This window comes from Gorilla gorilla, chromosome 6 (assembly GCF_029281585.2).
Source record: "Gorilla gorilla gorilla isolate KB3781 chromosome 6, NHGRI_mGorGor1-v2.1_pri, whole genome shotgun sequence".
Classification (NCBI taxonomy): Eukaryota; Metazoa; Chordata; class Mammalia; order Primates; family Hominidae; genus Gorilla; species Gorilla gorilla.
Genome location: NC_073230.2, coordinates 34,680,732 through 34,690,904, shown reverse-complemented (window position 1 = coordinate 34,690,904; position 10,173 = coordinate 34,680,732). Strand labels below are relative to the sequence as shown.

Here is a 10,173-nt window from a genome sequence, read left to right as displayed (position 1 = left end):
GTGGCAGGATGGTGGAGGAGGGGGTTGATAATTAGAGAAATGCCAATTTTGTGGCCTCAACCTCCTTTCTCTCCTATCTGTACCCCCACTCCTACTCTTTCCTCTACCATTCTTGGGTGATAATGTATGGAGAGGATGCTAAGATCCCTACTTTGAGAATGCCATCCGTCTAGGCACCTTTGGCGGCGACTGTCCACCGCGACACTCACGCTTATTCTCCGGCGGACATATGGTGGCTGGTGTTTCCGCAGTTGGGGAATAATGGAAGCAACCAAGCGGGAGAAGCCTGAGGAACAAAAGAATCTTTTAAACTTTAGTGAAAGGGCCGGGGTTGGGGATGTGGGGGGACACTCGACTTACTGTGAGGACCTGAGCCCCATTTCGGGGTGACTGTCTAAGGCCATGTCCCCCCCGAAAGGCCTAGGGCAAGGAGATGCATTCTGAATCTCTTCTCCCTCAATCCCTGGTCGAGGGAGAGGGACTTCCTGTCTGGAGAGTGCAGGTGCAGGGTTTGAAACTAGGAAGGTGGAGTCGACATAATCACTAAAGAAACCATTCGTGGGGCATGCCACATTGGGAGACAGGATCAAACTGTAGGACAGAAAAAAAAAATAGGGACAAGGATGCAGAAACCAAGTAGTGATTTGCTATGTAACTGAGCAATTTAATGCCATAGTTAGGGAGCTGCTAGCCAGAATCATTTTGTCTTCAAGGCTCTGCGGAGCTCATCCTCTTTATCCTGTTGTTTAAAATGAGCATTATCCCAAACATATGCAATGCAATCAGTTTGGTCACACTTACAAGAACACGCTTTAATAAGGCAATCAATCACACGCTAACAAGCCAGCAATTGCCGGGGGCCGGTGCACACTCGGGCTGTGGGGTGACCAGCCTTGCCCAGCTGGGCGAATCTGGGCTGGGCGCTGGACTGCGCTCCCAGGCCCTGCCGGCCGGCCGGGATTGAAGAGCCCTGGGAAAGCGTGAGTCGGAAGTGAGGTGTCAGGCTTCACTGGGGGTTACCTCAGAATCTGTGCCCCAGAACAGGGTAAGAGAAGAGGAAGTGGGAGCCCGGAGCTCATAGCTACATCGGCCACTAATAGCTGTGTAGACCTGGAGCCTCCGTTTTCCCTCCTGCAAAATGGAACCGAGATGAGGCAAAGCTAAGTAGAGACACTGAGAAAGTTGAAAAATGAAAACAACATCATGCTAGGCCCTGGTCTAGCCTTCTCATTTTACAGATAAGGAGGCTGTGATTGTGAAGGGGCAGTACCTTCTTCAAGTCAACTCCCACTTCCTCCCTGCCACCACCCAAATGGAACGTATCATGCCAGATGGGGTAGCCTGATGCAAGTGGGCTAGGAATATTTGGGGGGAAAGTGGGAGTGAGAAGTCGTGCCTAGCGCCAAACCGCAAACCTTGGCAAAAGGGAAATTTCATTATGAAGTAATGAGTAATTCCTCCTGGCAAGATGTATTGTTATATCTTCCACTTCAGTTTGGAGGAAGAGAGGCTCAATTACCCAGAAAATACAGTCAATTAAAGGCTGCTGATTGGACACGAAGCTGGATCATCGATCTTGTACTTTCCAATATCTCTGCAGACACCTCATTTTCCCTCCCTATTAACTGAAAATACGCCTGGCATTAAGGCAACACGCAGCCCATTTACCTGTCGCAAGCAATCTCTGCCCAACATGGAGCAACTGCAAAATTTACCAGGATTTGGCACTCAGGAGCTTTTGGCTGCAGGGGAGGGGGTGCTGGAAACCTCAGGGCACAATTTGCTTGGGAGGGCACCCGCTACTGTGTGCAGGAGGATTTGCTGTGGAACCCAAGGAGGGAGGAGGGCATTTGAGGAGTCTCTATGTGCTGGCAAAGACAGTAGCAGAGGACTCCTCATGTCTATGCAATCCAGAGCCTCCTGGACTCCCAGAAGGCACCCATCTCTCCCCTGCTTAAGTGGAACTCCACAACCAGCCACATTTGGCTCTCCTGTGGGGGATGCAGGTGCAGGCTGGAAGGTAGCTGCTGAGCACTGCCTTTCCTCTTGTCCTAACCCCTCAGAATCCCACCCTCAAGATGACTTCCAGTATGAGGACAATTCAGACCAAGATGATCCCAACCAAGGAGTCTTCCTCCCTGCTGTCCTCCACCCTCAAGTGCAGACCCAGTTTGACCAGAAAACTCAGGTCTCTGCAGTACTCAGGCTCTACTGCCACTGCCCCAGTCACCTTCCCTTTGGTCTGGGGTGGAGGCAGGTTGCTCAGAGACCACAACCTGGGTCCCCTTTCTGTTGCTCAAAGGATTGGAACAACTGGAGAAGAAACCACAGGGGTGGGCCCCTGGCAGCACTCTGCTGCCACTTTACCCAGGAACGGTTCCCAACATACCCAAAATTAAGGAAACATGCACCCCAGGGCAGCTTGGAGCCTGTCTTCTCCACCTCCATGCAATGGCTGCTTGGAGCCTACCAATGACAAACAGTGGCTTGGAAGACTCTGTGGGTCCATCTTTTGGTTCCTTCCCTATTCGAACCCATGGTGGCTGAAATAGCAATTTTAAAATTCAGTTAAGAGCTGCCTGCTGCCACAAAAACTAAAATGCTAAAGTGAGAATTATGTCCAGCTTTTATTGCAATATGGTTAACAAATCATAACAGCAAGTTCTTTGGGCTTCAAAGGAAAACCCCAAATCAAACCAAATTCATTCCCTACAGGAAGAACCACTCCCTCTCAGTCAGGGTGAAGCTTGCATTGGGGTTACACGTTCTCCTCTTCCTCAAAAACTGGCTGCAAGGATGAGTGTGGGAGTGAGGATTTGGGAGTGGCTCTAAACAAACCCTGGTGGAGGCCACAGACAGGGTCCCCAAAAGGGACAGAAGGCTCCCACTGGTATCTGAAAGTCAAGCTCCAGTGGTAGCTTGGGAAGAAAATGAGAGAAAGTTGTAAAATACCCAATACAAAGGGTATGGCCAGAAAGTTTCTGGTGAAGTGAAGGTGAACAAGCAAAGGATGAAAATTGCCTCTAATTTACCGCCAGATACTGAGAGAGGGAGGTGAAGTTCCCACTCCCTAAGCTCTTCCCTGGGCGCCTTGTTAACAGCTCAGCTCTGGGGTCAGTGGCCAGCTCCATGGTGATCATTATTACACATTCAACATTCACAAACCCTCCTCGCACACATCGCTTGCTAATCAGGGTGTGTGCTGGGCCCAGGGAAAAAAGGCTTGGCCTCATAGAAGCGGCAAAGGGCTCCTGGGGCATCTGCAGCCTCCCTGGCCAACAAAAAGGTGGGGGCAGGGAGAGATGGAGCCGCAAGTTGAGAAGTGTCACAAAGCTGGGAATGAGGAAAGAGATCAGGTGCTGGCAGACGCCAGACCCAGAAGATGCTGTGTAGTCGAGGCTCCAGGTTCCATGCCAAGGGGCTGGATTCTCCCTGGTAGTAAATAATCTCTCACTCTCTCCTCCAAATGACTGGTATGTTGCCATCCACCAGCCCCTTGTCATGCCTTGGAAAAGCTGGCAAAGATTAATCTCTACCTGCTCTGCATACACAGCATTTTGTTCAGAGAGACAGCAATTTCCCTTTCCAGTGCTTGGGCCTTGGCTGGGGAGAGGGGGCCCAGTGAGAAGGGAGTGTGAGGTGGAGGGTGAGGGGCCGAGGGGCTGGATACTGGTTGCTGTTGCTGCTAAGTTTTGTTTAGCTTTGGAGCTACAGCCTCGACCCTGGTGGGGGTCGGTGGGTCCGGAGGCTGCCCCGGAGGAAGGTCTCTCAACCTCTGCTTCCCTATCCCCACTCCTGCTCCCCAAACGCGCCAGCCACAGCCACTTCCTAGGCTTTCCAATTCTTGCGGCCGGATCCCGCTGGTCCTTTTCCGCCCTCTCCTTTCCCCCTTGGCGTCCTAGGGGCGAGGAGCGAGGAGCGAGGCTGGCTGAGTCCCGGGGCCGGGGGGTGATCCCACGGGCGTCATGGAGCCGGCAGCCAGCCGGCGGCCCCTTATCTAGTGAGGGGCACCTCCTCCCTCTGGTCCAGCGCGACGGAGGAGGCCTTGCTGAGCACCGAGGGCGCGAAGGTGAGGAAGGAGTCCGAGCGGGAGGTGGAGGCACAGGTGAAGTCCGAGGCGGCGGCGGCAGCCCGGGGCGCCAGCCCGTTGGCCGGGCCGCTGTGACAGGCGAGGCAGGAGCAGGGGCCGCCGGCAGAGGCGCCCAGTCCGTGCGCCGGCCCGGGGTAGAGCGGCGGGTGGCGGAAGGCGCACAGCAGTTCGGGCCGCGGGTAGGGCTGCGACAGCACGCGGAACGTGTCGAGCGGGCGCAGCGGGCCGCTGAAGGGCGAGGCGGCGGCGGAGGCGGCGGATGCGGCGCCCAGGCCCACCGGCGAGTAGTAGGGCAGGGGCAGGTGCGATGGGAAGGGGTAGGGCAGGCCGCCTGCGGCCGCCGCATGGCTCATCATGTAAGTGTAGAAGGCGGGGTCCGCCGGGTGCGGCCACGTCATGGCCAGGCGCTGCCGCTTGTCCTTCATGCGCCGGTTCTGGAACCACACCTGGGGAGAGGAGCGGAGCAGGTTCAGTAGCTGGACTTGGCCCGATGCTCAGAGGCCAGCAGTCTGGTCCCGCTCCGGGGACAGTGTTCTCAGGGCAGGAACAGCCAAAGCAGACACCAGCCGGGTAGAGACCGACCCCACCACCACCACCTGGAGCTGGAATCCCTCCGAGAGAGGTTTGGGGAGTGACTCCAGCCCGCTCCCTCCTTCCCTCTGCCCAGGTGGCCAGGCCCCCGGGGTGCCAGAGGCCAGTGTGTGTATTGGAGGAGCAGTGAAAGGACATGGACTCAATTGGTCTGCGGCCGCAGACAGCGTGTCCCCAGAAACTTCCTTGTCACCCGCGCAGGCACTCTATCCCCTTCCCCCACGCCCACCCCTTGTCTATTTAACCAGGAAAGGGACAGAGTCAGCCACATGGCAGCAATGCCTGCCTAGGAGCTGTCACGAGGGTCAATCTGCACGCGCCGGGCAGGGAGACCCCAGGCCCAGATTCCTGGCCTGCGGTTTAGGGAGTTGGCAGTTGGCATTTACTTCCCGCTAAATAGGTGCACACCCGCCTCCCCAGCCTGGACCCCGCATACCTTGATGGTGGTTTCCGGCAGGTTTAGGGCGGCCGCCAGCTCACATCTCCGCGGCCTGGATACGTAGTTCTCCCGGTAGAATTCCTTCTCCAGCCGCGCAATCTGCTCTCGGGTGAAGGCGGTGCGGTAACGACGCATCTGGTCACTGGCGCTGCACGCCAGGGTGCCTTGCGAGCCGCCCCCACCACTGCCGCCGTTGCTCTTGGGGGTCTCGCTCCCTCCGTTCGGACTGCCGACCAGCGCCTCGGAGCCGGACCCTGCACAGCGAGTCCAGAGCACAGGCGTGTACACACACAGACACACAAACGCCATCGAAGTGGGGCTGTAGGCCTAAGGTGGGAGGGTGATTTGGGAAGGGACACCCTGTCAGCCACCTCAGTAACTGTTTCTGCTGGGGTACTGCGGCCTCTGGGGAACCCAAGAAGGGAAAATAAGGGCCTGCCCTTGATTGGGTAGGTAGAGGTCTTTGGGGAGGCCTTCCCTTCCTCTAAGGCATCGTGGGTACAGGGGTTCCCAGCCGCCCTTCCCACCTGCCCTGGAGCATAGGTGAGCTTTCTGCCTCCCGTTGGCAGGGATGGGCAAGGGTGTGCACTTCTGACAGGCACATGAGTTGAGATGCACCTTTGTGCTAGAGGGTTGTAAACTCTGGGTCAAGTGTATTGTAGTATGCTGGGCATTCAGAGAGTTTCCTTGCTCTTATGTGTGACAGGCTGCCAGAACAGGTGTGGGAATGTGTACTAGGTTCCGTGTATTGCAGGGCTGGAGTGAGAATGCATGTTGAGTATCTTATTTATTACCTTAGTATATGTGAGTGGAGTCCAGGTTTTTCTGAGGGTTATGGGAAGGAGGCTGGGTGAAATCGGTGATAAGATAGTAAGGGGTAGGTGCAGGTATTCAACAAGGCGTTGGCTGCCAAGGCCAGGGGGTGGTCTTTCTTCCCCCCCAGGCTCTTTCCACCCACTCCTACAGTTCTGTGGAGGAGTGTCTGCTGGTGGGCTCCCCTCTTCTCCCCCCCACCAACCCGCGCCCAGTTTTCTACCCCCTTCTGGGGAGGTGATTGTTGGCACAGAGGGAAACTCCCTTCCGGGCTATCCACCCCCTTCCCATTAGCCTTTGGTGGGGAGGGGTTCTCCAGTTAAACCAGCCCCCCTTTGGGCCTACCTCTGAGAAGGGTGGGGCTCCAGCCCCCTGCAGCTCCTTTTCCTTTGGGTGGAGAAGTGGGACTAGGAAGGAGAGGGGAAGGGGGGAGGACCCGATCTCTGCCTTTTCAAATGCAACCGGAGACCAAAGGCAATTAGACCATTGGGACCATTTCCGACCTGGCGCCGCGAAGCCCGGGAAGTGACAAGGTAATTTGGACCTCTGACCGACGTGCAAACTGGTCGGAGGGCTGCAGCACCCGGGCTGCCCAAGTGGGCCGCAATTTTACGGTCCTTTATGGACTCCTGGCTTCCGCGCCTCCATCCCTCTTACACCCAGCCAGCCACAAACTGCCCTGATCGGCGTTTGATCTTGCCCTCGCCTGGGGAAAGTGTCTTCCCCGAGCAATTGAAGCATTCCCCGAGCAGTTGAAACACTGGGTGCTTGGGGTGAGCTTTGAATCCCCCAAGTCCAGGACTTGCATCCGCCCCCTCAGCACCCCGCACTCAAGGCACTGCTGTCACCCTCAGTCCTGCCAATGCCAGAACACAGTAGGAGACCCCCGCCAGAACGCAGATAGCAGAGAGAGTCGCTCAGGTGGGTCCCCCCAGCCATCCTGCCCTAGGGGAAGGGAGTGTCTTCCTCCTGGCCTGCGCCGAAGTGAAGGGTGGGCGCAGTGGGAGGCCCGGGGAGCGGAGGGGCGCGGTGGCTACCTTTGCTGTGCTGGTACTCGGCGTTCCCGGTGGCGCAGTCCGGGGTGCAGCTCACCTCGATTTCTTCATAGAAATCCGACTCGGTGTCCGAGCTACTGGGTTGCCCCTGGCCGGAGAGGCTGTCGACTGAGGGGGCCGGGGGTCCTGGGCCGAGCATGGCCGCCCCGGCTACCCGGGGCTCGGCGCCCGGCCCCGCCGCGCTGCCTGCTAGTCCATTTACCGGCTCCTCCTCCGGGCCTCCCCCGCCGCGCTCCCGGGTGGCCGGAGGGACGGCCCGAGGGCTCAGGCAACCACGGGGCACCATCTTCTCGGGCGGCTCCGGCAGCGGGCTGCCCACGGCTTCGGACAAATTTGAGACTCTCTTGCCAACCAGAGTGCCAAGCTGACTCCCATCCAGAAACACAACCATGTCCTTTCGGCTCTCCATCCCGGGGCTCTCCGGTGGGGGAGGGGAAAGCCCCAAGTGAGTTCCTAACCCCGGCTCCCTGGGTCTCCAGCGGCCGGACGGATCTTGGTTGCAAGAGGGAGAAAGAGAGGCCGGGTGCCTGGGAGGGCGCGGAGCTGCTGGAGCGCGGTCTGGACCGCGACCGCGGCGGTAGCGGTGGGGAGCTAGGGTCACCTTGTGAAGTGAGCGCTCCTCTGTGCCGCACCGCCTCTGGGAGGAAGCCCCATTGCCCTCTTCTTTCTAAGCTGTCATCCTCCTGCCGCAATCGTCATTACAGTACCGCTGGTGACGCCACTCGGCGAGCGCAAGTGGATAAATAGAAACGTCTGCCACAGCGAAGATGAAAGGAAACCCGCAGCTAATGGCTCGGCAGTGATGCGCCAGGTGTGGGCCTCGCTCGATTGGGGAGGAGAGTGTGAAAACAGACAGAGAGACACACACACTGAGAGAGGGAGACACCCAGGCAGAGGGGATGCAAATGGAATTCCGCAGAAAGAAAAGAGAGCTTAACGCGCGCGGCGAGTTCCGCAGGGGCAGCGGGACTCGGTAATTAAATAAGCTTTTGATTTTTTCTTTTATTGTTGTTTTGACTTTTGTTTTCTTAACTTGGTGCCTTGATCTAACACCGATGAAAGAATCCATAACTGCATTTTAGAAGTGTGAAGCCCGGCTTACAAGCCTCAATTCTGTCGGCATTATTACAACTGTCTGCCCCTGGCAGCTAACCTCAAACTGGCTGAAAAGTCTTTTTACAAGCTACGGAAAAATGTATTCCCCCGCCCCAGGTTGACTGGAGAGCTTGAGGCTGGGCCATCTTTTCCTCTCTTCTCCTCCCTCTCCCTACCCACCTCTGTCTCCTTACTCCTGGGAACCAAACTTTGCTATTTTTCTTCCCCAAGGGGCAAGAAATAAATACCTTATATATTTTTTTAATTTAAAGACCCGCCTTGGCTTCTGTAAGAGTGTGTGCTGATTTCTTTTAAATACCTCCTTCCCATCTAGATGGCCTTAAGTTTTCCACAGCCTGGCTTCATCTTGAGATGGCTATTCGTACAAGAAGTCGCTTTCCCGTTTGCCTGGACCTCGCCTGCACTCCAGGTATGTTGGGTGGGGAGAGTTTCTAAGAGTTGTCTTTTTTTTTTTTCTTGCCCATATTTTAAAGTATTCGTTCAGAATCAACGAATTCTCCTGGAAAGAGGTTTTTCGAATGAAGAGGTGCCAGGAATGCGGCCCCTGCTGTGGCAGTACTGGAGGCCCCTACCTGGGAGAAGGCAGTAGCTTTCACCGCGCTATTTTGGGCAGGAGTTCAGCCTCCCCGAGTACAAAAAGGTTGGGGTTCATAGAGGTTTGACTCATAAGGTCCTCTCCCAAGTCCCTGCCTAGGGGCAGTGGTACCTGTCTCCAAAAGTGGATGGCGTTTGAGGTAGAGGAGAGTGAAGTCGCTGAAAATGCCCTAAAACAGCAAGTAAGTAGGGGCTCTGATGAAGGGCCGGAGGTGGGGGCAGGAGTTGTGGAACTTGATATCTGGGAGCTTCCATAGGCCTCTCTTGGCTCCTCTCCCAGGGAAGAAGCTGGAATAAAACTCCTTCAAACTGACCCTTTTTGAGCTCCAAGCAAGTGTGCTGGGGCCAGGTGGGTGGGCTGAGTCCATCCCCACATTGCTGAGGGCAGGAGGTGGGCACCTTCTATGCTCAACCCCCCTTTCTCCGCCTCCTCCCGAAGAGCTTCTAGCCCTAGGCAGCCAGCTGCAAAGGGCAGCCCAGCACCTCCCTCCTTTCTGTGTCCCTAGCAAAGCCCCAGCTTTTACAGGTAAGTCCTCTTCCGTGACCTTTTTGTCTGTTATCTCCTACTTTTCTCTCCTCCTTTTTCTCTTTATGTATTCTTCTCCCTCTTTGCTTCTCTCCTCCATCTTCCTATCCATAGGGTTAAGGAAGGTAGAGGAAGTAAGGGGTCCAAAGAAAGACAAAGTTTCCTCTTCACTCCGGCTTTCCACTTCTCTTTCAGTCTAAGACGATGTTCATTAATCTTGCCTGGGGGCGGAGGCAGCGGGATCCGGAAGGCAGTGTCCACATAGATATTTCTACTCCTTAGGACTCCTGAAGCCACTATGTGCTGAGCACTGCTAGCCCCAAAATCCAGGGAAATGTTTTAGAGGTGAGAGGATCAATTGGGAGTGAGGGGAGTCAAATCCTAGAACCTTTTGCTGCCTTGGAGAGCTGTCCAGGTATTCTATCTTGCTCTGTCCTCCCTACCAGCAGCCACAGCCTGAGGGAGCACCTGGCTTGCTCTCCTTCCTGTCAATGGCAAGCCCCCTGGGCATCTGTCTTAGAGCTTCCAAGGTTGCCTACTCTCTATAGGGCCCTCCAGCACTGGGCCTTTGCGGTGCCTACCCTCCTTTCCTCCTTGAGCACTTAACCTTCTCGTGAGTAGCCTGCTGCCCCCATCTCCTGGGGGCTGGGTCCTCAGAGGGACTCCTGGCTCCCCACCCCGCCCCTAGCTCTGCATTCAATGGGAATCCTCTGTTTGATCCGCTTTTCCTCTGGGTGAGATGAAAGCCGAGTAGGAGTGAGAGATCAAGGAGTGCCACTTAGTCTGCTTCCTGGGTCGGGCCCTACGGAGCAGGGCTTACATCCCGCGGAGAGGGCTGGATGGAGCTGAGGACCGGCTTTTCAGAGGGAGGTTGCCTCCCTTGGGCTCCAGATCTGAAGCTTCAGGGACACATCCCCTCAGCCCAAAGCCTTCCCCAGCCCTTTCCCGA

At 56.1% G+C, this 10,173-nt stretch overlaps 1 protein-coding gene across 1 annotated transcript; it reads right to left on the bottom strand.

Annotated features, from left to right (window-relative positions):
* Positions 1-2,603: 2,603 nt before the first annotated feature.
* EVX1 (even-skipped homeobox 1) lies at positions 2,604-7,862 on the bottom strand. Its single transcript, XM_004045228.5, has 3 exons — positions 6,971-7,862; positions 5,118-5,374; positions 2,604-4,536 (listed from the first exon to the last, which is right to left on the bottom strand). Exons 1-3 carry the CDS (start codon positions 7,395-7,397, stop codon positions 3,994-3,996), a joined length of 1,227 nt encoding a protein of 408 aa, XP_004045276.1. The 5' UTR covers positions 7,398-7,862; the 3' UTR covers positions 2,604-3,993.
* Positions 7,863-10,173: the final 2,311 nt, after the last annotated feature.

Excerpts from the sequence above, each read along its gene's own strand:
- EVX1 (XM_004045228.5), bottom strand. The coding sequence starts at position 7,397 with ATGGAGAGCCGAAAGGACATGGTTGTGTTTCTGGATGGGAGTCAGCTT. Across the intron at positions 5,375-6,970 it reads CGAGTACCAGCACAGCAAAG|GGTCCGGCTCCGAGGCGCTG; the intron begins GTAGCCACCGCG and ends CTCGCTGTGCAG. Across the intron at positions 4,537-5,117 it reads TGCCGGAAACCACCATCAAG|GTGTGGTTCCAGAACCGGCG; the intron begins GTATGCGGGGTC and ends TCCTCTCCCCAG.